The sequence below is a fragment of the Centrocercus urophasianus genome, unplaced genomic scaffold (genome assembly GCF_019232065.1).
Source record: "Centrocercus urophasianus isolate 14NV4802_14NV808 unplaced genomic scaffold, USGS_Curo_1.0 seq_26, whole genome shotgun sequence".
Lineage (NCBI taxonomy): Eukaryota > Metazoa > Chordata > Aves > Galliformes > Phasianidae > Centrocercus > Centrocercus urophasianus.
In genome coordinates, this window is record NW_024884822.1 from 10,698,515 (window position 1) to 10,725,221 (window position 26,707).

At 45.2% G+C, this 26,707-nt stretch overlaps 1 protein-coding gene across 1 annotated transcript in view; it reads left to right on the forward strand.

The window, feature by feature from the left end:
• The window catches only part of GLRA1 (glycine receptor alpha 1), a 38,316-nt gene extending 11,902 nt beyond the window's left edge, over positions 1-26,414 (forward strand). Inside the window, exons 2-10 of the mRNA XM_042826646.1 lie at positions 4,518-4,648; positions 8,569-8,636; positions 16,591-16,814; positions 18,461-18,543; positions 19,517-19,654; positions 20,194-20,408; positions 21,771-21,917; positions 25,180-25,466; positions 26,159-26,414. Of these exons, the coding sequence (XP_042682580.1) occupies positions 4,518-4,648; positions 8,569-8,636; positions 16,591-16,814; positions 18,461-18,543; positions 19,517-19,654; positions 20,194-20,408; positions 21,771-21,917; positions 25,180-25,466; positions 26,159-26,252 (1,387 nt within the window). The 3' untranslated portion in view covers positions 26,253-26,414. The remainder of the gene's footprint in view (positions 1-4,517; positions 4,649-8,568; positions 8,637-16,590; positions 16,815-18,460; positions 18,544-19,516; positions 19,655-20,193; positions 20,409-21,770; positions 21,918-25,179; positions 25,467-26,158) is intronic.
• Positions 26,415-26,707: the final 293 nt, after the last annotated feature.

The following is a 26,707-nucleotide window of genomic DNA, read 5'->3' on the forward strand; positions in this document are numbered from 1 at the left end:
ACCCCTCCAGTCACAGTTACAGGATGTGCCATGAAATTTGTATTATGAAGGAAATATTCCAGACTGAAATCTATCTGTACTGAGTTACTCCAGTAGTGCCTAGACCTAAATCTGCAGTAGCTAAAGATACGAGTAATGCCTATGGGAGCTGCATTGTATCCTGAAGGCCCTAAACCAGAGGCAAGCGTAGGATGTGGGAAACAAACTGAAGTTTGGGGTAAGCAATCGGGTATCTTCCTTTCCAACAACCTGCAGAGAGAGCCCAACCAGAGCGATAAACCCAGAGCTGCTCCCCTGAGCCACAGACGTTGACGTTGCACCTTTTACCCTCACAGACATCTGATCCTTCCACTGTTCTCAGTGATACATTTCCTCTGCGAACACTTGCTTTGCAATAGTTTGTGCTTTTGCTGCCAGACGGTCTTTTGGTTTTTTTCCCCCCCTCAGAATTAAAGATTAACAATTAAATTATTTGACAGGGGAATAGAGGCCCTGTGCTAATTAAATTCCTTGGTCTCTCCTCTTTGCAGAAGGAAAAAAAAAAAAGATAGCTCTCAGTATCAGCATTCAACCAGAACAGGGCAATGTGTGATGTCGGAGTTAATTAGATGGGCGGCCATGGGCACAGTGAAAAAAACAAAAAAGAAAGAAAAAGATTAAAATATTTCATGAGGGACATATAAATGTTGGGGGGAAAGAAGGAAACAGCCAACCAGGGAGCTGAGCAAACTGACACGCCAGACTGCAGCAGGCCCACCTTCTAAGCCAAATATCTGTTTATAAGAATATTTCATCTGTTTAGCCGAAACAATAACGCAGAGAGACAAAGCAAACAGTGCTTGCGTAGGCTGGGAGAAACCAGGAGCAGGTTTCCTGCAGAGCTTGACTGCTCCATTTTAAGGAATGCAATCCTTCAATGCCCTGAGCAGCTCAGTGGTACAATCACCAGATTCCACCCTTCTGTTGCCTGCTGTTGGGGGCTGCTCACACGCCAGCACCGATACCACAAGCACCGTCCCCGTGATGCAACCCTTTCTGTTGTTGTTACTGTGGTGATTGCGTGATGGCACTTTCTCAGCCAGATCCACTAGGGATTGCACCACTGTAAATAAGATTATCTGCTGTTTGGCTGCTGATAAAATGCACCGAGGCACTCAGCTCAGGCAAAACTGCACTGATGCAAGCTTCTCCCTCTGTGTTTTTGCTTTCTTTTGCCTCTTTCTGTTTATGCAGAGAGTAATTTTCTTTTCTCTCTGAACACAAGAACCTACCCTAAAGTTCCAGTTCTCTTTCATCATCAGTAACTTCCTAATCACTGAGATTTCCATCTCCTCATCTCAGACAGGCCAGGAGGTGACCAGTCCTAGGGGAATTCCAATGGCGCTTCCGCATGAACTAACAGACAGAGAAAACCCCAGAAAGCTCCCATGGGAGAACCTGGCCAGGACAGATCTGGAGGAGAACAGAACTGAAGGCTTTCTGAGTGCAGTCTGAGCTGCTCTGAAGGCTGTAAATCCCAACTGTCACACCCAGAGTGAAAATTCCAGGGCTACATTACATACATCTCATCTCTACAAATGATGGTGGGGTGGGCCAGCCTCTGTTTTATGTCATTATGGCTGACCTAGAATGTAGATACACCTATCTGCTGCTGGAAATGTTTTGTTAGCTCCTCATCCTTTATTGTCAAGTCTGAGGGGAAGTTGTTATCCCTAGTTTTAGGAAAACGTTAAGTAAACAGACACAAACAGGACAAAACTCAGGACTTATCATTCCTAGGTCACTGCGGTACAACATACAAGTCAACACAGCTCCTAAAACAAACACCAGGAGGCATAGAACCATTCCTGGCAGTTCCAGCACATCCCCAGTGGTGCTCACAGAAACTGCTCTTGAGGACGTGCACAAAGCTGCAAAAAGCAGTGGGGCTATGAGAGAGTGATCCTCACTCAGGCATCCAATTTATTAGACATATACTTCCATGCAGTAAATGAGCCTGTGAAATTAATTCTGCTTGCAGAAAGAATCAGAAAATGGCACCCAAGAAGCACCAGCAGTCTTGTTCATTTGAAGCAGTGTCAACACATTCAGCATGGGCTCTCACACTGAGTTTACAGAAGAGCTGAACACCCCTTCCTGCGCTCCTCCACCTCATTTCTTTTTTAAACAAATGCCAGGGGAACTGCAGGTTTTAATTATTTTTTTGCACTTAAAGGTTACTCTCTCTTCCTGCTCCCCACCCCCATTTTTTCCACTTCCATCATTCCTCCAGCCTAGAGTTAACGAGAAGAAATCAGTGTATTGCACTATCTGGCATCTTGCTGCTGAAGTGGCAGGACTTTTTGGTTACCAAGTCATTTGCTGCTTAATTGAAATCTTTTCTCTGGACTCATTGCCATGCAGGCACTCTATCGGAATGCAGCTTTCAAGCCCAGTATTGATCCACCTCCCACTCCCAGCTTTCCTCCTATATGCTTGCAAATCAATTGCACCAGTTTGTTTTCTTTCTTCAAAAAAAAAAGTAAAATAAAATAAAACAATCACCCACTCCACAACCCCATTTCTCCCTGGAACACATTGCTTGGGCTTTGCTTCAGCCCTTAGAGCAGAGATGGGGGCAAGAAATGTCACGTGGCCATTGAAAAATCTAGATCCCCACTTTGTGACACCAACTCCCAGCACAAGTGTGCAACAGCTAAGTTCAGATAAGGTTCAGTCTGGGAATAAGCTGTGAAGACACAAGGGTAAATGATATCCTAGCTTTAGACCCTCATTGGAAATTGTCTGGAATTTATCTCCCCTCGTAGCAGAGGAGAGTGAAAAGGGTTGGAGAACTCTAACAGTAGCAGCTTGCAAGAAGTCAGCCTGCATTTGTGGGTTGGCAAGTCATCATCTGCTAATACTGGAAAAGAGAGCCAGTGCAACACATGTTACTACTGACATCCAATTTAGAACTTGCTGGTTCAAAATGCTCTTGTCAAGGCTCACATAGAAAACATTTGCGTCCTGAGCCTCAGCTCGTTGGCGTTGTTCCAATAGGTCTGAGAGCTGAGTCACATTAATGCCACACACAGAAACTATCTCCAAATTCCTCTGGTGGATCTCATGTCAGTACTCAGCACTACTGTACCAAGAGGCAGTGGGACTGACTTCTGCAGTCTCCTTAGTGTTTTCACCTCAGAAAACACAAAACTTCCCAAAGCGATTCTCATGCTGCAAGAGGACTAGAAGATGATGCAGCTTACTACCTGTGCCTGCTGTAAACATGCTTAGGCCTCTCAGCTGCTCAGCCACAGCAGTTCCCAAACAGCTCTTATACTTAAAAAGCAGGAACTGAAGAGGATGAAACAGTGAACTGCACTTCCTACAGAGCAGCTCTCTGACTTATTATGTATGTGCATTGCAACACCTCCTGTAGGCTTCAGCCAGCAGTAGGCATCTGAACCCACAAGCAGAGACAAATCTTGTCTTAACAGCTGGCGAGTCACTTGTTTTTGTTGTTGTTTGGTTAGTTGGAGTTTTACTTGTTTGTCTGATAATCTGGATAATTTTACACCACAGCTTCAGCCTGGGAAGAGATCTGTGTTTGCATAGATGCCATATATCCACAGGGCAGGAACCAAATGGTGTCTATTCCTGCCTTGGAAGTCAAACCTTCCAGCAAGACCGAGGACAGGCATCTCATACCAGGGGCCACTTGTTCCTGCACAGGAGACCTCCTAAGCCAAAATCACCACCTTTCAGGTCCTGCAGGCTCCCATTTAGTCTGAAGACACACAGGCAGCCTCCATCAGGCTTCTAGAGGGAAAGATTTTCACCTTTGAGATATAAATTACTAGCTTCTGTCTTTCTGCTCTAGAACCATATAACTTCCCAAAAGATTTCATTCCCTTCCATTCTCAGCCTGAAATAAGCACAGTTTCAGAATCAGATTCCATACAACTCCTGGTCCATAGAATGTGTTTCTGTATCCAACAGCAAATGCTGACTTGACCAGGAAGCAGGAGGCAAACACTCCTATCCCCTGCAGTCCCAAATGCTCTGCAGGAGATATGAAATCATACAACATTCATTATGCTTCAAATTCCAGATTGCTCCAACCCTACTTGCCTTCAGAAAATTAGACTGGGTAACAAAAACGCTCCTTGCTATTTGCAGTGTAATTAAGCAGTAATTGCTGCCTAAGGCTAATCTCAGAGTGTATTTTTCCTGTGGAGCTCAGTGCCAAAGTTCACATTTGTAATTTAGTGGCATGCCAAGGATCTGTACCTAAACTCACAAAAGGATTTTCTTCACTCATCTTCTCTCTCCTATTTTGGTGGCAGCTGGGATTCTATATCCAGAGATGTTTGGGCTGGGCAAACAAATTAGCAGAGACCAGCCTCGTTAGGAATCCATGTGGGTACCTATCCTGCCTCACTGTGGGAGTAAGATACCAACTGCCCTGTTTCTGGACCCCAAAAATTCCCCAGTATGGGATGTGCATTAAAAACTCCTTTCTTTCTTTCTACTCACAGCCTGGCAGCTTCCAAAGAAGCTGAAGCAGCAGCACGATCTGCTCCCAAGCCCATGTCTCCTTCTGATTTCTTGGATAAGCTGATGGGGCGGACTTCAGGATATGATGCCAGGATCAGGCCGAATTTCAAAGGTATGCAAGAAAATTAACAGCAAAACAACACTTGCTTTGTAGATTTGTTTCATTATGTGACTGCAGACTGCATGAATACCTCACTGATTGAATACAGAACATGATGTACCTATATGTTGATACAGAATAAGTATGATAATAAGCATGATAATGAGAGATTTGGCATATGGATGCCCTGTGGATGTCTGAAAAGGCATCTTATTTCCACTCAGAACGAAAACAGCCTTTTAACAAATTTACATACAGTATCCATACTTAGATAACAATACAGAAAGAGATGAGGATCCTGCCAGTCCAAGCAGTGACCAGCAGAGAGATGAACCTCTTGCAGGTTAGGAAAAGAACTAGCACCTTCTGTGAAGCTCCTTTCTTATATCTGCAGGAGCCGGAAGGAATCCCTCCCATCAGCTCCAGAAGAATTCAGCCAGCTTTCAGGGACAGCATTCTGCAATGCTCATTTCTTTCATTTTCTTTTGTTCCTTGCCACCAAACCCTCCTCCTTCAGAGGAGTCACTGGCCATGCTAACACAGTACCAGGAACCATTCATCATGGTGACAGCACCTGCCATCCAGCTTCAAACAATAAGCCCTAGTCTGGGCTTTTAAATCCAGGATGAGAAGCTCGTGCCCTAGTAACCAACCAGGCAAGAGAAAGCACTGTCTGGAACACAAAGAGTTAAAAACACTTTGAAAACCGTTACTGAAATATGCACGCACAAAAAAGAAATTAAACTTTAATATTTAATGAAATGTGTACATTATCATCTTGCTGAAGGCATCTGTATTGCAATTTTATTTGAGATAATTTAATTTCAGTTTTATTTCTGTGAACTACACCTTCCCAACAGGGCAGTTTTGCTGGCTTAGCCTCCCACCCATAAATCAAGCTCCAATTTATATGGGACGTATAGGAGGTGTTTTACAGAGCTTGGGGTTGCAGCTCCCAAAGCACGTCGTTAAAATTAACCATCAATAACTCGTAAGGGCACCTCAATGGCTTAGATCTAAATGAAAATAATACCAAAGATCCCTATCAGATTGATTTTTTGGGGAGAGGAAAATTAACAAAAAGATGGCATTTTCCTAAAGTGCTGTGAAGGCTGAACTTAGTTGTGGATTTACATTTTGAGAAATAAGGAAAGTGTATCCAGACTTCTTGTTAAGACAGATGATGAAGTCCTAGAGGAGACTCAGGGGAGATCCTATAGCTCTCTACAACTACCTGAAAGGATGTGATAAGGTGGGGTCTGCTTCTTCTCCCATATAACTAACAACAGGACTAGAGGGAATGGCCTCAAGTTGCACCAGAGGAGTTGTAGGTAGGATCTTAGGAAACATTTCTTCATCAAAAGAGTGGTCAAACACTGGAATGGGCTGCCTGGGGATGTGGGGGGAGTTCAGTGACTCCTCTGGGAGTTCAGTGAACACCTGGAGGTGCTCAAGAAACATTTAGATGTGGTACTAAGGGACATTATTTAGTGGGGAAATATTGATGTTAGGCAGATGGTTGGACTGGATGACCTTGGAGGTCTTTTCCAACTTGGGCAACTCTATGATTCTAAATCCGTAACTCAGGCAGTGACAGACCTGGACCCAGGTGGTGTGAGACAAAGAACAAGGGCTGTAATAGCCTTAACCCCACTGCTGGAAACTTGGATGCCTCTGCAACCACATCCCACTGCACAGTGGTTATGCCTCCATGGCAGGCAGGAAGGCTCCTAGAGTCTAATAAAAACCTGTCTAAGAAAACTCCTATAAATAATAAAAAATAATATATATATTAAAAAAAAAAAATAGTTCAACCTGCCAAGTGCTCACAGTGAATGCAGCATGAAGAGCACAGTGCTGAAGGGGGATCTGTATTGTCTCAAGGGGGGATCCAGCCCCATAGAATCATGGAATCATTCAGGCTGGAGAAGACCACTAAGATCACAAAGTTTAACCCCAACCCACCCCCAGTGACCACGTCCCTCAGTGCCACATCTCCACAGCTCTCAGACACCTGCAGGGATGGTGACTCCATTACCTTGCTGGGCAGCCTATGCATCACTGCTTTTCCTGAGAGGAAATTTTTTCCTGATATCCATGCACTGGACTGAGCTCTGTCCATGCTCAGACTCAATGTAGCACAGGATCAGGATAACCAAGGCCAGAATCTTCTATGTATACCAGAAGCACAAGCATGTGCATTTATTGAGGATGTTAGCTCAGTGGTTTTCTTATGCTGAGGCCATTAGGAAGGGAAACCACACGTATGTTGACTTTCTGTAGTTCACAAGCTAGATGCAGAGAAGCATCCTCCTCCTCCTGAGCATTATAGCAGGCATAAAACAAGTGCTAAATCCTGGTCAGATGTTCACTTTTAGCTGCTGGATAAGCTGCCAGCAGAAGAGTTGATTAGCTCCAGACCTTTATTATACAGGCTCATTAAAAGCAGGCCTGCCACAAGCCAGTTGGATAGGAGGGATAGCAAACAGGGGAAGAAGAAACAGGCACCATTTTGTATCTGATATTTTAGCCCATGCTTGCATTTAATCATCTGGAGAAGGAACTGAGCAGATTGCACACCCTGGGAGCTGCTGCTGAGCTGGCAACAAGCTGTCTGGGAGCTGGTTAGACAGAAACGTGCTCAGATTGCTTGGGACTCATATCAAGAAAATCCCAAGCCATGAAAAGCACTGCTGTAACACGGCTGCAGCCTCAGTCCTACAGGGGATGGACAAGAAGTTTTAAATGAGGCCAAAGCAGGAGATGGGGAAAGGAAACAGGAGAGCAAAGCAAGCTCCTGCGTGGAAATGAATGATGTGCTTGGAAGAAGTTTGCACTGATTATGGGCACAAGCCTCTTGTTAAAGCACAAATGAATGCTGTATGATTTCATATCTCCTGCAGAACATTTGGGACTGTAGGGGATAGGTGTGTTTGCCTCCTGCTTCCCGGTCAGGTCAGCATCTGCTCTCCTGCTCTCTAGAAGTATCTCATCTGACAGCATCTGCCAGACTGCAGATGTGGCCTCAGAAGGCAAGCATCACTCCCCGAGTACTGCAGAGCCATCAGGCCATGTTTGAGATGCAGACACCATCCCAGTAAAGGATGGTGGAAGAATCTAAAAATTCCCACAGATCTATTTCTTCCCAGGCAACATTGTTATTCATATTCATTGATGCCAATGCCAAACAGACTGATATCCCCCAAACACTAACTACATCCTTTGAATCCCAAAACCGGCCCCTTGACTTTCCTAACGTGTACAGGTTAAACAAAGCCTCATTCTAAAAGCAAAAAAAGGCATGGCTCAAGAGAGGCATGGCCCAAAACCTGGCATTACCTTCACCCAAAACAGGACAGCCAGAAAACTTCTGCTGGCACATCCTGGCAATCTCTCATGCAGCTGTGAGCATCAGCAAACATGACTGTTAGCACATGGGATTATAGCTTCATTGCCCCACCTTTTCCCTAAGGCACACTGCTTAGTCCTGCACTAGGTCTATAAAGATCAGAGGGTCCTAATCTGGACATTCAGAGGGAAAGACAAAGACAGAGCTCTAAACACCAGTGCCATTCAGTAGTCTGTTGGCTCTTTCCAGTGCCATTATGTTCAAGGTGAGCTTAGCACCCACACAGCAATGTCAAGATATCTAAAAAGCAGTCCTGCCAGGCTGTGATCTATTCATTTTCATCAAAACAGTTTACAGAAGAGGTATATAAACACTCATCCAAACAGTGGAGCAGAGGTGAAGCAAGAGCACTGCCTGACGTCAAACTGGCGTCAGATCCAAGGCTAGACTCAGCCGGGTCATCCACACAGTATTCCCAACCTCACCTCTCAGCCCCACAGCAAGCTTCAATATTGCAGAGTGGAAATATTTTGTCTTTTAAGCACACAGTGAAGTGCTGTTCCAATCTGTATTTGTCATGCAGGCCCACCAGTGAATGTCAGCTGCAACATTTTCATCAACAGCTTTGGTTCGATTGCAGAAACGACTATGGTAAGTAAAAATCACAGCACAGCTGTTCTGCTACTGGCTCGGCCTCATTGCACTCCCAGCCAACACAGCATCCTTTGCCTTGGTGTAACCAGAAGGAAAATGTCTCTGTATTCCCAAGTTTACCTGAGGTTTGAGTAAATTCCTGGCCATCATGCACTTCTCTCAGGTTAAGATCACAGTTCATTCGCAACTCTATGAAAACATTGCACAGGCAAAGTATAAAGGTGAAAAAAGGGAACAAATGAAGTATTTCCTAAAACCTTGACCAAGACTCCAAGCTCCAAGACAGCTGCAGCAGCTTTGTATCAAAGAGATCACAGAACATTGATTCAAATCTCTTAAATGAAAGAAAAACAGCTGAATTCAAATCCAGTCTGCAACAGATTCCATATTTGCAAAGATCAGGAGAATCACTAGATTTGGATTTTCTGGGAGACATTAGAAAAATCATTGCCTAGCAGAAGTTTTTTTTCCTTCTCTTAAATCAATATCTGCAAGTTAAGGCCAACTTCAGGCAAAATTAGTGAACGTGGCTAAAAGCTTGATCTAATTGGCAAGGCACTAGGAGGAGAGAATCAGGAGAACAGGAGATAATTGCTCCATCTGAAAACTGTTAAAGATTGGTTGTGACATGATCAGTGAACAGCAAACAAAAGCTCTGGAGGTGCAGTACTTTAGCTCTGTGCTAATTAAAGATAATCCAGAAATATGTGTTTAATTACTCTTTGGTAATTCTTTACCTAGGAAGTGGCTGAACAAAGCATGAACAAAGACCTTACGTATGGGTCAGACCCCCTGATGCTAAAAGTTCCTTGTAACGCACACCACAGTCAGAGGACATCAACAGCTATTGTACACACACACACACACACACACAGTTATGAGTCTCTTCTAACACTACTCTTCATGCTTTTCTTCTGGCAGTGCTTGGGGTGGGAGGAGTTCAGTCCCAGGAGTATAAAATGGCCACGACTCTGTCCAAGCTCAAAGAAGTAGGTGGGTTGCAGAATGTCAGAGATTACAGATGGGAAGTGGACTCCTGGATTTATACACAACGTAAGAGAAAGAACTAGAACTGAAATACACCTCCGTTCCGTTCCCAGTTTACTGTTTTATTAGATACACCCTGTGATGTTACAGGCAGTTCTTCACAATTCAGCAGGGAAAACCCACAGACTGCAAGAGAGAACGGCAGGCCCACAAGGGATCCCTGTGAAACATACAGAGCACATTACACAGTGACATGGTTTTTTAATGTATCTGTCCTACGCCTCAAGATGCATTGGAGCTGTCATACAAAGATGCCACAGCATCCCTGTAAGAAGGATGATTCATCAAATTAGCATGAAGTAGCACAAGAATGAAATGCAATTCACCTCCAAGACATGCTGCAGGGTCTTGCTATCCTCTCCAGATGCCCCCCATTTCATATTCTATCTTCCGTAAAAAGAAATTCCCATGGGAACCCAAGAGCACCCTCTGGGCACATTGCTTTGTCTAGAAATACCCAAGCCAGCTCTGACAAGCTAGTCCAGATGTCAGGCTGACACAACACTGCACACAACCTGATATAATGCACTTCTTTGGGGACTGTGTTCTCTCTTGTAAATGCTGACAAGGACACGGACAACACAAGTACTGAAGCATTTAAAAATGAGGACCCAGCAAATAAGTGCAGTCTTTAGGATTTGCTAATTTGGGATTTACCCTGCAGAGAAGCCAGGCTCTCTTTGCAGCAGGTCCAACAGGCAATGCCAGCTCCCTGCCAACATTTTTTGGAAGGGAGGAAGGTCCTGTTGTGGAGCACTTGAATTGGAACAAGTAATCAAATTAGGGAGAAAAGTAGTTTCAGTGCATAAAGAAGGACAAAATCCATCACTGACTTGCAGGACTGATGACAATAAAACTCCACCAACTGCTTCAGTGATCACAAGGGAGGGAACAGCTTTGTGGTTTTAAGAAATCACAGCCATTAGGCACCCAAATGTTGGCTGCATTCAGGCCCAGGAATGCTGCATCATCCTATAATTTCCACTGGTAGACTCAGGAAGAAACAAATTTTTATAGGCGCCACAAATGTAATTAGAGAAAACCTTTAATCAGTAACGGCACTTCTAGTTCCTACACAAAACACTACTGTTGGTATTTGAGTTTACAGCAACTGAATCTTCCAAATCATGAGATCACCAAGCAGAAGGTTAGAGAGGTTGGAGGTGAAGGTTCCTTTACAGCTTAAAGCATCACAGGAGTTAGAAGAGGAAAAAATTCCACGTAGAGAATGAAGTAAGCATTTGGCATGGTCACTACTAGTGCAAGAGCACGTCATCAGTAGGGTAAAACTACTCTGTCTCATGACAATCTAATCTGAGCTCATGTTCATCATTAGTAGGCAAACAATTTAACACTTAAGGTCTACAGACCTCAGAGGGGAGGCAGCGGGTTGCAACTAAGAGAAGGCACGGAGCTCCCAACAGGTGCAGAAAGCTGGCCTCTGTTCCACAGAAATTCTAAAAGAATCGGGCAAGAAATGGAGTTCTAGAAACTCTGGCAAAGAGAGGAGGAAATAAATACAACAGAAAAAAAATAAGGGTCATCCACCATATTGAAATCCCCAAAAGAAACCTGAATTCTTCCCTAAAGCAAGGGAATTAAACTCCTTTCAGCATCCTGAAGAGCTGGAAACCAACCATAAAAGCCTTTAGTGATGCCCATAATTGATGGGACATTTATGCTAAATTGTGGCTCATATAGTATACTCATCAACCTTGCTTGCATTCAGCTCTAAGGACAAGGGAGCACATAATTGGGAACATCTCCCTGAACCAAGCAAGTGCATCTATTGGAAAGACACTACCAGATATAGAAGGCAGATGGGTCCAGACAGCCTCCTTCTGTCCCAAAGCATTACTACAATAAAGCATCCAACAGCAGGGGACTCCAGATGACAAACAGAGGATGCATCCACTTTATCAGCTTACTTTTATTTTAAAAACAAACTAAAAGAAAAAGAACAAAAGCGCTTTTCTTCCACTCTCACCAGAGTAGGAAACCTATAGCAAAGCTACCAAAATCATTCCAAAATGAAACAGAAGTCAAGCACCCAGGGAACAGTCTCTTTTTGCCAGCGAATAAACAATTCAGGATTATCTGAGCGCTTCATCTAACAAATTTCCTACTATAACGAAAGTCTTGGAATGAAGTGATGCCCCTGATCTCTTTTCCTGTGGAATTTCAGTTTTGTTCATAGACATCTAGCTGGCCTAGGCAGCTGGGAATATTTTCTCTACAATGAAGGCTCATAATGAAGGAGAAATATTCTTGGATATCATCACCTCAAGTTGTCAGGAGCCGAACTGAGTGCTCAAAGCAACTCCTCCCCATCCCATATTTTTAAAAGGGCTCACAAAAGGCTACAGAACTATCAGCACAGTCTCCCTCAGACACAGCACACGTATGCAAATTTACCCTTGCTGATTTCATGCCATAGTCATCCTGTCTAAAAAGAGCAAATCAGATGCAACCTTCCAAACAGCTGCAGCACAGCCACATTTGCTCTCCCAGCACCTCCTAAGGACAGGAGAAGCAAAAGGCTGCAACCGTCCAAATGCAAAATACTTGTTCACAGACATCTGCACATGAGCTTCCCAATCAGATTATTAACTATCCCCACAGCAGCAGAGGTCCAGCACAGGCTGCTGCCAGCAGCCCGAGGGGGGAGATTCCCCCGCTTGCTTGAGAAGCCCAGTAAAGTTTCCAGCACCAAAAAATGCACCTACGAAACATCAAGACACAATTTCTGCCCCTCACCACGCACTTACTTTCCATCCAGCAGCAGTCCCTCCTCAGCAGAGCCTCCTACAGCCATCAGGCAGCTCCCCACTGCAAATCTGGAACCAGCTGCAGCTGTGTGGGGCTATCAGGGCCTCATTAACCCAGCCATTGAGAACCTCCATGAGAACACAGGCTCTGTGCTCTGCCAGCCAGGTGGGAAATTCACCTGAGGAAGTTCAGGCTCTGCTCAGTTCAGGCTGTTTCTTCCATCAGCACAATGCTGAGTCTGAATCAGGGGCTGAAAGCTTTTGGGTTCCCTGGCAGCCCCCATTCCCTCAACTCACAGCCCTTCCCCAGCCTGCCACACACTGCCCAGCAGGTTCTGTGGTCGTGGTGCCCTGGCAAGGAATGGTCTCAAATGACCTTCCATCTCCTTGGCTCCCTGTGAGGCCACTAAGAAGAATTTCACTTCAGCACTGTCAAATTGAACACCCTGATTGCTTCAATTATTTTTTTTCCTGCCCTGTGGCATTTCCCTCTTGGAAGCAGAAGGCCTTTGTGCCGTATTGCAAAGCTGGATGCCATCACAAGCCAGGCTTGCTGCTCCCCAGCCTGCCAGAGGAGCGAGCTGCACAAAGTAATCAATGCCTGGATGTGATCAGCACACAAATGAGGGGCTCAAGTGATAAGGAAATGGAGAAAGTTTTTTTTTGTGTGTGTGTGTGTGTGCTGAGTTTGCATCCCCAGTTCAATCCTTTTCTGCTTGAAAGTTCACATCAGAAATTGGCTTGCACTGTCCATCACCTCGCACTGTGGACTTCTTGGTGATGCTAACTAAGATCTCAAACAGTAGCATCCAGGAGAAATGCTGTATAACTCCAGGTGGCCAAAAAATGAGCGTTATTCAGCTCATCACCTCTCAGCTTGACTGCAGTGCATAGGCACAAAGCTCTGAACACACAGGATCCTTTGGCTGGTACAGCCCATACTTCTGGCTGCATCACAGCCTCAGGCATGACATATTTGCTCTCCATGCCTTATGGTGGCACCTCAGGCAGTGTCATGTCCAGTTTGCAATCACAGCGTGTGTTTTCACATTGTATTTAAATAAGCCTGGATGCAAGAAATCTAAAAGGCCGCTCAACATGTCCACTACCACTGCATAGTTCAGCTACCTATCATTAAGGAAAACTGTCTATGAGGAGAAAACCATTCTCCATGGCCAGGCCAGGATTGTGGAATAAAGGTAATGAGAATAAAGACCTTCATACACACACACACAACTGAGCAGCCTCTAGAAGGGTGCGGAGCAGTTTTCACATTCACAACATGCTTCTCGAGTGTTTCCATTTAGGATGCAGCCAGAGGACACACTGCAGATGTTGTCTATGGTCTCACGACTGCTGTAGTGGCAAAGCGAACCACACTGAATCTCTTTTCTCACCTTTTCATTTTCTTTTTGGCAAGTTTTGCAGCCAAAGCAGTGATTTTAGTCTAGCAACAAAGCCTGCATGCAGTAACAGACCACTGTAGAGGGATTGGCTCCTTTCCCCCCCCTTCCAGTACTCCATCAGGCTGAGAACACTTCTGGGCAGCTCACACTGAAGTTGCTTCCAAACATGAGTTTAATTTGTGTTGTACATGACGTAAACCCCCATCTAGAGCTGACCTGCTTGCATCTAGCTTATTTGTAGCTGAATAAGCAAAACAACCTTTTCCTTTCTACCTATTAGGTCAGTGACACTGATTTCCCCTGCCTGCAATGGCTGCAGGTCTTTACACACAGAAAAGGGAGAATTGAAAGTACACAAGTTGCTTAAGGAGCTGCTGCGTGCCCTGGGAAGTGGAGATTCAGGGTTGCTTTCCTCTTTCAGGTCTGCATGACTGCACTAAGATCTTAGTTCCTAGCTGTCCTCAGCTATTCACATTTTCTCGAGGCACATTATCTGGGGGGGACAGAGCTGAATAATTAAGTCAGAGGGAGCCACTAGGACTCATGAAGGTGACATTTGGAATGTCAGCAGAAGGAGAGAGTGTTGCAACTCTTTACATGTTCAGAAGTCTGCTCCTTTTAGCATCAAATCCTTGGTCCATTTGCTGTTGTCACAATCACTAATGTCATTACCAGCTTCTCTGCTCTGAGGACGCAGATGCCACTAAGTGGTCTGAAACAGAGTTCCAGAACATAGGCTATGAACTACCCTGTCCAAAACAGCGAGTCACCCAATACACAATCATCTCCCAACCCTCCAGTGTGACAAGATCTGCAAAACTCACATCCTCCCACAACAGAGGCTGTAGGTTCATAGCTGAGTGAGCACAAGAGGCTGCAGTATCAGCCAGACTCTCCTCCAAATGAACTCTTCAAATCCAGAGCCTTGCGTTCTCCAGATGGAAAGAACAGATCTGATGGCAACATCAGAAAGCTGCTCACAGATGCCAAGCATTGTCTCAGTGAAAAAAAGATCCTAGTGCCTGCATCAGGTATTAGACACTGGCAAGCACATCAGAGCCCTTCCACGACCCATCTCTTAATAGAAGTCTTCAAAGTACATCAGTATAAGAAAGGCACCAAAGAAACCCTTAATCATGATACGAACTATCAGTTTGGGATATGCCAGTGAAATTGGTTTAATATGTGCTGCTCTTTAGAGATAGCTTGCTTCTATACTTAGAAATGTCAATTAATTTATGGACATGGCATTTTCATTCCTCTCCTGATAGCTGGCATGTCCTCTCCCTATTTCAATTTGTTGGCTCACTTTCTTTTGTGAAATTCAGCAGAAAAGGGACATGCAGTTTACCCAAGGAGAACAGAAACTGAGTTTAATTGTCTACAAGAGCATCCAGGACATCTGAGCCAGACCTCAGCAGCCAGCCTTGGCCTGGAGAGCTCAGGGGAGCTGTAAGACACAAGGCTGTGAGGTAGATATCAGTCAGTGTGTTGCTGGGGGACCAGCTACAGCTAAAGATGGCTAGCCCATAAAATCTGCAGCATTTATGGCAATTTAATGTTAGAGAGGGAAAAACAGAACACTCGTGATTAAGAGAGGAGATGCCATGCACATCCCTCCTGTGTTCATACACTCATCAAGGGCATCAGCTCCCATCAGTTCAGGTCAGTTACTGAATTTATATCACAGAATGGCCAGGGTTGGAAGGGACCTCAAGGATCATGAATCTCCAACCCCCCTGCCACATGCAGGGCCACCAACCTCCTCATTTAATACCAGACCAGGCTGCCCAGGGCCCCAACCAAATCTGGCCTTGAACACCTCCAAGGACGGGGCATCCACAGCCTCTCTGGGCAGCTGTTCCAGCACCTCACCACTCTTTCTGTAAAGAATTTCCTCCTGACATCCAACCTAAATCTTCCCTCCCTCAACTTAAAACCATTTCCCCTTGTCCTGTAGTTATCAACCCTTTCAAAGAGTTGATTCCCCTCCTGTTTGTAGGCTCCCTTTAGGTACTGAAGGCTGCAATGAGGTCTACCTGCAGCCTTCTTTTCTCCAGGCTGAACAAGCCCAGCTCCCTCAGCCTGTCCTCATAGGGGAGGTGCTCCAGTCCCCTGATCATCTTCATGGCTCTCCTCTGGACCCTCTCCAACAGCTCCCTGTCCTTCTTGTAGTGGGAGCTCCAGACCTGGACGCAGTACTCCAGATGGGAACACTCCAGACACACACAGGGCATCTCTCTTCCATGGGCTGCCTGTGTCACTGTGTCTTTTTTTTTTTTTAACAAGACTGAAGGAATCATAGATAGACATGATATGGGATGGTTCAATGCTGAAAGGAAGTTGGCTTCAGTGTCCCTCTCCCCCGGTCCTCTGCAACAGTTGTTTTGCTGATACCAGCCCTTATGACAACCGCAACTGAACATTGCTTCTGCAGCCCTGGGGTTAAGACTAGAGGTTCTGACACTTCACACATAGCTGAGTTCTGTGATGGAGTGATGCAGAGTTAGACAGCTGCTCATACTGTGAAATAGCTGTAAGCTACAGAGCTAAAAATATCAGTGGCTCCCTGAGAAATAATACAAAGAAGTCTTACCATAACTTGGGAACATAAGTCTAGATGGGATTTGATTTTGAGAGCAACTTTAGCACGTGCTCCCCATTTCTCAGCATTTTTTATCTGCCCTGAGCACTGACTGTGTTTCTCTGTTCCCTGTTTGCACCATGCAGGATTACAGGGTGAACATCTTCTTGCGGCAGCAATGGAATGACCCACGGCTGGCGTACAATGAATACCCAGATGACTCCCTGGACCTGGACCCTTCTATGCTAGACTCCATCTGGAAACCTGACTTGTTTTTTGCAAATGAGAAAGGGGCCCATTTCCATGAGATTACTACAGACAACAAGCTGCTGAGAATCTCCAGAAATGGGAATGTACTCTACAGCATCAGGTGAGCTGACTGAATGGGGAGAGCTCCAAAAAGATAGGAGAGGGCAGAGCTACATTCCTGATGTTTGACCCCAAAATAGGCAAGTGGACACTTTGAGCATGCCTTTGGGTAAAGGAACTGAGCTGTAATATTTAAAGGAGAACATCCATTAACAGTGTCATAGCAATGTGGTGAGAAGAGACCACTGGAGGCCTCCCATGCAACCTCCTGCCATGAATATGACTATTAGCAAGAGTCAAGGCTCTTGGAAGAAAGTGGACTTCGCCTCACAGACTCAAAGCTCAGTACTGGGTTCACCTAAAAACACCCCTGGGAATTTTGCTCCCTGATCTCTACTCAGAGCACACTTGTCCAGCACGTGTGTGCTGCCCATTGCTGCAGCCACGGTCACTCATTTCATGTCTGGTAGACATTTAATATTAATTCTTCCCAAAGAGCTTGTTCAACAACATAATTCAAGGCTTATATCTCATTGATCAGAGGTGGAGTCCTCTTCCAAAGACGCAATGAAAAAACATGGACAAAGGCTAGTGGAGGCTCTTTTCTACCCAGATATTGGTTTAAAAACAGAAAATTCAGTTATTTTCATAAAAAGAAGTTGTGAACAAGTCAATTCCTTCTTCTGTCACAACATCTTTTGTCACAACGTGTCTCTAAACTCAAGTAGAGAATTTCTCTCAACATGAAGATTTGGGTTAAAATATCTTTCCTTCTTGCTAAGTCCCTCATACATCTGATAGAAAAATTCAGTTCCTATCTTCCAAAAACTCTGCTATTTCTACATTGAGGCAAATAGCTGAAAAATCTAAATGTCTGAAATACATTAATACATCTGAAAATCGAAATTAATCTAAATCTAAATCTAGGGAACGGCATATTATCAAATCAAATAACACAAGTCCAGCTTGTGTTTATATGAATCACATCAACATCATTTCATAACAGCTTGTTGAACTAAGCAAACATTTTGAACGTAGATTGCAGTACAGCACAGCATCACAGCTTACCATGGGAAATGCAGCCAGCACCTAGTGGAAAGGTGAAGCTAGAGGAATCAAGAGGCACAGTGGGAATCCAGAAAGGTACAGTCACAGTGAGTTGCAAAGGGCATTTTCCTTGCATTTTCCTTGCAGAAATTTACATTCGCATCTCTTGTTCCTCCCACAGAAATCTGCCGTCTTGACCAAAGTTCTTTGTTTATTCTGATACAGAAAAGTTCTGTTCAGAGATTTCCAAGCAGCGTCAGTCGCTAGAAATGTATGTTGGGTCCAGAGGACAGGTTTGGGCTCACTGCTAATCCAGACTGTTGTGAGCCTGAGGCAAGAAATGAAGGCAGAGGCAGCAAAACTTTGATGTGGGAGCACGCTCTTCTGCACAGTCCAAGATAATATTACAGTGAAACAGCACCTGCCGTTCCACCAGTCCCTGCCAGGAATTATTTCACAGACCCAAATTCTTGGCATTTCTGATGCTTTCCAACAGAACGTGTGAAAGCACAGGCAGGAAAGGAGTGAATAATCAGTCATTCCCTCCATCACACCAGACAAGTTACCAGCCTGTATGCAACATTTGGCGTCTGAGAGGGTTCAATCCCTCATCAGTACCACAACTGTACATCACTGCCCTTTGTTGTCTTCTCTCCTCAGGATCACGCTGACTCTGGCCTGTCCCATGGACCTGAAGAACTTCCCCATGGATGTACAGACATGCATCATGCAGTTAGAAAGCTGTGAGTCCCATGCACCTCTCCATTTTCAGGAAGAGACAACGTGTTTCTCCTCTCCCCTTTCCATGCCTTCTCCATCCTCACCTGCAACTCCTTTCCTGTTCAGTCTTCACTGGACTCTCCCTGTATGGAAGAGAAAGGCGGGTGGGGAGTTTTGGGACGAGTTTGCTCACTGTGCATGCCTGGGGCTGCTCTCTTTCACCTTTGTTTCTCTCACTCTTCCTGCCAACATCCCCCTCCACAAAAACCACACAATCACCTGCATCTACGTTTTCAGCCAATGCCAGCAATAAGGTTTACAATTAGAGACAGGAAACTCTTAGAACAGATGAAAGCACAGCCTATTTAGATGCCACCAATACAAGAACCAACCTCTAAACTGCCTCAAGCCAGTGTGTGATTAGAGACCCCTACTCTTAGGTTAGCTGCATTTCACCCCATCCTATTGGGATGTTCGTGTAGGATTTTCAATTCATTCAGCATGTAACTTTTCCTAGACAAGCTAAACCTCAGAAGGTCCCAAGAGAGATGCCTGGCTCGCTTGTATTTACATTGGCCTTTCAGTTTGGAGGAGAAAGGTGAAAGTGCTCTCTGTTGCAGATGGGATGTTTTTCTCTCTGGATGAACATTTGCCCCTTGTTCATGATGTTTATCCCAGAGGAGGGAAAGATATGAATAACTTCTTTCAGAGAACGAGGTCAGGTTTGAGAAAACAACAGCTCAACAAGCCCTTTTTCAAGTGAAAATATGACTTACTGCAGACAATACACTGAACATCCCCACAGCTCCAGAGCAGGTCATTACCCTAGCTTTTACCATATACACAAGCAGTTCTGCTTCAGCCTAAATCCCACACTTCACAGCACTGCCAAAACACCAGGTTAAGACCCCATCTCCCAGCTCCCTTCTACAAATGTGTCCCTTTCCAGATGAGTGTCTAGTATGCATTTCACACTGATATTTGTTCTCTCAATAGTTGGCTACACAATGAATGACCTAATATTTGAGTGGCAAGAAAAAGGAGCTGTGCAAGTTGCTGATGGGCTGACATTGCCTCAGTTTATCCTAAAAGAAGAAAAAGACTTGAGATACTGCACAAAACACTACAACACAGGTCAGTGCTGTTTAACCTTTGCTCATGGATTCATCAGAGAGGAACTCAGGACTGTGCTTTACCAGAATCTCTTGCTATGTCTGATAACAGTCTGGTGACACAAGCTTTGTTAGAGATTATATAGAATAAAACATAGAAGCGTAATATAGAAACATGGAAATACAATTAGAAATGAAGATATGTTGCCAATAAAATCGTATAGAAAGAGTCAATAAAAAGCAAATCTGTGGAATCCTCTTGTCCCCAGTAACACCTGTATCAGCTAAAGGATGCTTGGCCTGGACCTTTTCTTCCACCACATTCCTTTGCCTTTAAAGTGGGGGAACAGGTGAAATTTACATGAAAAATGATATACAGCCAACATCTTTCTTTACTATGTCGACGTTATACGTAGTTTAGAACAGGTCAAAAGCTGTTTATTTCCTCCACTAAACCTTCTGGTTCTAGGCAGCGTGAGGAAGGTCCCCAGACGAGAGCTGAGAACAAGAGGCTCACTGTGCCTTACCAATAGCCTTCCATGTGTCTCCTGTCCTTATCAGGCAAATTCACCTGTATAGAAGCTCGTTTCCACCTGGAGCGGCAGATGGGCTATTATTTGATCCAGATGTACATCCCCAGCCTCCTCATTGTCATTCTGTCCTGGATCTCCTTCTGGATCAATATGGATGCTGCACCCGCTCGTGTTGGCCTGGGGATCACCACTGTGCTCACCATGACCACTCAGAGCTCTGGTTCCCGAGCATCACTGCCCAAGGTAAGGGGTGAAAATAATTACCTTCTGGGGCAGCACACGTGTAAGCAACACCACAGATCCTCCTGCTCAACATGAGTTGTTTTGCTGCCATTGCACTATTCCAGTTTAAGGGCAAGCAGAACAAATCCCAATTCCCTCCTATACAATTTTTAACTTAATTTCCATGACAAGGAATAGAGCTTCCCTAAAGAAAATGCTCACCCCAAGATTCTTTTCAGGTCTCAGTAGCCAGGAGCTCTGCACCTTACAACACTTGCAACAAGCAGACATGGATATGCATGCTGCAGCCTGGCTTAAACTCACTTGATCATAGTACTTGTACAACAGCACTAAATTTAACTCTTATGAACATAGTTTGGGATGCTATTTTCCCTGCATGTAAACCATCACAGTGAAGACATGGCTGAATTGTAAACTGTGGAATTACTGCTACTGAATAACACATAAAAAATTTCAGTCACCTGTTAATACATTCATATTAAATGAGATAGACTTTAGTATCCAAGAGCAGTTGTCAACCATAGCATGGCTTGGCCAAATCCTTCTAAAGATTTGGATTCCAGGGAGCAACTGGAAAGAATGACAAGTTAAAAGGCTTTTTGCTCTTGAGAGCAGCTCGGCAGAGAAGGACCTGGGGGTCCTGATGGACGAGAGACTGAACATGAGCCAGCAGTGCGCTCTGGCAGCTCGAAAGGCAAATGGGATCCTGGACTCCATCAGGAGAGGGGTGGTCAGCAGGGACAGGGAGGTGATCGTCCCTCTCTACTCGGCTCTTGTGAGGCCCCATCTGGAGTCCTGTGTCCAGGTGTGGAGCCCTCAGTACAAGAAAGACATTGAGATTTTGGAAAGGGTCCAGAGGAGGGCGACTAAGATGATCAGAGGGCTGGAGCACCTCCCCTATGAGGACAGGCTGAGGGAGTTGGGCTTGTTCAGCCTGGAGAAGAGAAGGCTGCGGGGTGACCTCATTGCAGCCTATCAATACCTGAAGGGAACCTACACCCACGAGGGGAGTAAACTCTTCAAAAGGGCTGACAACAGCAGGACTAGGGGAAATGGATCCAAGTTGAAGGAGGGAAGATTTAGGTTGGATGTTAGGGGGAAGTTCTTTACAAGGAGAGTGGTTAGGCCCTGGAACGGGCTGCCCAGGGAGGTTGTGGATGCCCCGTCCTTGGATGTGTTTAAGGCCAGGTTGGACGGGGTCCTGGGCAACCTGATCTGAATGTGTGTGTTTGGTGGCCCTGCTAGGCAGGGGGGTTGGAACTACATGGTCCTTGAGGTCCCTTCCAACCCGGGTGATTCTGTGATTCTGTGATTCTGTGGATGAACTAGCTACTACATCTTGTCTCCCCTTCTGACTCACAGGTGTCTTACGTGAAGGCCATAGACATCTGGATGGCCGTGTGCTTGCTGTTTGTGTTCTCTGCACTTCTAGAGTATGCTGCTGTCAACTTTGTGTCCCGGCAGCACAAAGAGCTTCTCAGGTTCAGAAGGAAGAGGAGGCATCATAAGGTAATACATAAGGCATGAAGGATATGGCTGGAATCTCTCTCAGCTTCATCTCTCTCCATCACTTCGTGGCCAACTGTCCAGGGAAGTCCCCTGTATATGGTCAGATAGTAAGGAGGGCCATGCACCAAGGAGCAGGGCAAGCTCAATAAATTTTATCTTTTTTAGCAGCTTGCTTGACCCCAGGGGTCTAGCAAACTGGTTTTTGTTAGTTAATTGAGCAATCTAAGCAAAAAGGTTGTTCTCATCAGGAAACAGAGAGATGTTCTGTTCCAAGCCCTCTTTATAAAACACAGCAATGGCTGGGGAGGCGTAAGGGATAACAGAGCATCCCCCCAACAAGTCAGTCTACATTAGTCTGGAGGTAAGTGACACCACTTTTGTCTCTATTATCTGCAACTGCAAAAGCTTCTGCTGCTCAGACTGACTGCAAATTCCTCTTGGAAGAAATACACATTCTTCACAGCCTTAGCCTTGCTCCATGCTCATTCGCTATAACTGACGCCAACCCAAGCATGCACATGTCCCAGAGACATGCACCCCCTGCAGCCTGGACTCTACATGCTTTTGGGCTGAGGTAGCACAGCAAAAAACTAATTCCAAAGGATGCACTAGAAGGAAACATAAAGGTGACTGAGATAAATTAAAAGCTGCCTTTAATTAACTGGTAGAATCAGGTGGCAGTATCAGTTTTTATCACCAGCCCTGGTCTATCCAGGACCAGGGGTAACACGAGGAAAACAAAGTTACAGATAGGACCATTGGCTGCCATTAATTTCATCAGCCCAGAGGAAGATCCTGCCATCTCTAATCAGCTGCTTTTGGTCAGAAGATGTTTAGTAGAACCAAGTAAAACCACTCATCGTGCTTTTCTATCTTCATCCAGATTCAAGCATCCTCTCTCTCTAAGCCCTGCTGTTTCAAGCAGATCACTCTAGACTACTGTTGATAAAACAATAAGAGGGAAAGGATACACTAGCATACAGAGGAGCTTAAAAGATATTTCTCAGAGTTGTTCCACTGAACACAAGGCTGCTATTGCAATCCCTGCCTAATCTCACAGCACTTTTAATTGGAACAAAGCATAAACAAAAGCACTTGAAAAAGCAAAATGAACAAGGTTTGCAGGCTCATCAAAAAACTGGGAGCTGACTGCAGATATGTAAATGGATTAGTACAGCTGCCAGAGAGCCTAATTGCTCCGTCTCTGTGTCCTGATGTGTCTGAGTAGTTCTGCCTGGGTCAGGCAGGGCATGCCTGGCTGAAAACAAATGAGATGCTGCACTGTTCATACTGGCTGAGAAAGGACTGCATTTATTAAATCTGCCCCAAATGGAACCCACTGGTCACTCTTCACAGCAAAATACCCCAGACCACGTGTCACAGTCTGGCGATAACACAAGTGAATCCAGGCACATTTCTTTCATAATTTCCTCAGAATTAGACCCAAGGTAATGGTTCATAAGAATATTTCTTCCTTTTTTAAAAATAGCTGTTGTCAGGTTTTAGTTGGCTCTTTCCACCTCTTACCCTCCTTCTCTTGGGAGGGAGAGGGTGAACTAGACTAGAAACTCTGATTAGACAGCTCTCTCTGAACCCTGACCTACATCCATATTTACTGGGTGATAGGTCTTGTGGGAGCCACAGTGACTGCAGCAGCTAGGGAGATAAAATTGAGCTATCTTTGCATCAGTGCATCCGTGTTTGTGCAAACAGGGAACAGCAGAGGCAAGTTTCACTTTTAACTGCAGAACAGGGATGTGATGGTTAAGAGGAGGTCTATAAGCTCTCAGCAGCTCTCGTTATTGCTAGGTGCTCAGCATCGAGGATCAGCCAGCCCCAGGATCACTCAATTACTAGGATCGCTCAGCTCCAAGAGCATCTGGATGCTGATTTCTAGTGCCTCAATATTCCCAACCAGGCACCATAATGAGGCAAAGACATTTAAGAACTGTCTCAGACACCAGCGACCAGATGGAGCACAACCAGAGCAGGGAAGAAACTATCCAAAGCCTGCACAAATTGTCTCAGCAAGAACTCTGATACAGATAGTCTCGCTGGTAGGTCATACAGCTCAACAACCTGCCACCCTGCCAAAAAAAAAAAAGGAAGAAAAAAAAAGAAAAAAAAAAGGCTTGATTTTGTTTGGTTTTGCTCAGATAACACCAATGTGCTCCTCCCTCTGCTTGCCCAGCTCAGAGCCAGCACAGTGCCTCCATCCCACGCAGCTACCCACTTGGTGCAGGGGCCATCCAGAAAAGACACTCTGCAAAGAGAAAAGACAGGGCAGAAAGGCATGTAGAGCTGGTAGATCAAAGGGAAGCGGTCAGGACGACAGCAGTAGGACACCAGACTGTGATGGGGGACACGGCATGCATCAGCCAAAGTGGCATTAATTAGTGCCATTGGTCTAGAAACTAGCCTTAGTGACCTGTAGTCAAGACCCTGGAGTTTCTGGCCCTGCCTATGCAGCTGATGGGCAGGTTGTGTTATCATAGCCACACTTAATTTTCCTTATGATTACATCTTCATATACAATAAAATAGGGCTCTGAGAAGCCTGCAAGGCATCCACCAAAAAGCAGTAGCTTGCTTTTAGGTTGGCAAATGAAGGATTTTTTTCTGCTCAATAATTTGAATTAACATAGTGAGCCATGCCTTAGCACTGGCACATGGAAAAGGCATGTCTGTTCCTTGCCTAGCAGAGGGCCTGGCAGAGAGGGGCTGGGGATAAGGGATGTCCTGCAGGCAGGTGGGCTGAAGGCTGGTGGTGTGCTGCCTGCAAAGGTCTTTTCCTGGACGGGTCTTGGTGCCTGCACGTCCATGTAACTCTGCAGGAAGCCTCACTTCAGCTGCATGAGTTACATGGAGCCCACTCCTTCTGGGCATACTGGTACCCCATGGGCAATGCAAAGAAGGTGCTGATGGTAGTGGGGGGAGGGAGGGGCAGAAGCAAACCAGGGGATGCAAGTGAAAAAATAAATGCAGTACTTTAAACCATTGAAGTTTATGTCAAAGATACGAATGGGGTAGAAGCCAGTTCTCCGCTGGGTGCCTGGATCCCCTGATTTGCGTCTGTGCATCATGCAGCTGGCACCCCTCTATAAGGCTGCTCTCCTGAGGAGTTGTACAGTAGAGCTGAGGCCGGGGTGTGAGATGGGTATTTTGCCCTTACAGAGCAGGGAGCAGTCAGCGGAGAGCCTTATAGCGAGGGTGCACTGTCTATATCTCATTTTAAGTAGAGTCCCATGCTGAATCTGTTCCAGGAGGATGACACCGGTGAAGGCAGGTTCAACTTCACCGCCTATGGGATGGGGCCAGCTTGCCTACAAGCCAAGGATGGCATCTCTGTCAAGGGTGCCAACAACAACAACACAGCCAACCCGGTCCCCCCGCCGTCCCGCTCCCCCGAGGAGATGAGAAAGCTCTTCATCCAGAGAGCCAAGAAGATCGACAAGATCTCACGCATTGGCTTCCCCATGGCGTTCCTCATCTTCAACATTTTCTACTGGATCATCTACAAGATCGTCCGCAGAGAGGATGTGCACAACCAGTGAGGGAAGGAGTGCAGCTGGGAGGGAGAGAGCAATCCTTTATATATGTGCAATAGCAATGCAGCAATGCATGAATTTAAGAATGTGGCAATATCTACTAAAAAAAAGGGGGGGAGGGGGGCTGGGAGGGACTTTTAATCGTGTGAACCAAGGTTAAGAGGCACAGGGAGGAGAAAACAAGCTCTTGAGTTGGGGAGCGCAAGGGTGGGGTTTAGTTTTACAGCATAGGAAGGTTTGGATTGCTCCAGCTGCAATCCAAGCATTGTAATATATTAATATATATTCATGCTTAATTATAACGCAAAAGAAAACAATCAAAAAACGATGAAAAAAATCCTTTTTTTAAAGCCTGTTAACAGCTTAGATTCAAGTCACTGGAATGATCCATAATTCCATGTGCAGAAACGACCACAATCACGCTTTACCTGACTTTTGCTATAGAAAGGCCATACCAGTAAAGCACGTGGGGGAAATAAAGCCCTAACAAAAGGGGGAAAAAAGGCAAGAAAATAATTCTATGCTTCTCTAGGTTTCACACTTAGAAAACCAGATAGATGGGGAAACTCAAGGAAGAGGCTGTGGCTTGTTGTTTATTTTATATATTTGCTTTTTTAGTCACGAGCTTGCTGATCAAACTTTATGACTTTCGGATAGAGGAAAGCAAATACATTCTCTCTCTCATCCCCATCAGAGAACATCCAATGGAAAATCCAAGAAGGACATCAGGGCCTTCATCAGCAGTCACAGGTACCTTCCGTCCTTTTAAACGACCTGGCAAGATTTGAGTCCCAGGCGTCAGAAACACCATTCAGATCATTAGAAACGATGAAGGATTTTTCAAATTGCACTTTCTGTTTTCCAATCCCTATCCTGCCATGTTTGTTTATAATGCGGGGGATAGAAGCGTTGGGTGAGTTAAAGCATAAATTCTGTTCAAAACCTGGGCACATTGATGCCTTGTCACAACAGAAATGGGCGAACGGCAATATTCTCAGTGAGGGGGGGGTGGGGGGAAGGTGTGTACAGAGAGAGCAGTTGTTATTTTCAGACATTTCATAGCACTAATATTAATAGTGAAGTTGGGCCAAAGGACCCTAAACTCTATTTTTGTAACTATTTTGGTGCTGTATTTAGCTTTAATGTGGATGGGAGAACGGAGCAGGCTGCTTCGCCCCTCTCTTCCCTAGGGAGGCTGGGAGGGAGTGCTGGGGATGGGGAAGAAGGGGAGGGAACAAAGAGG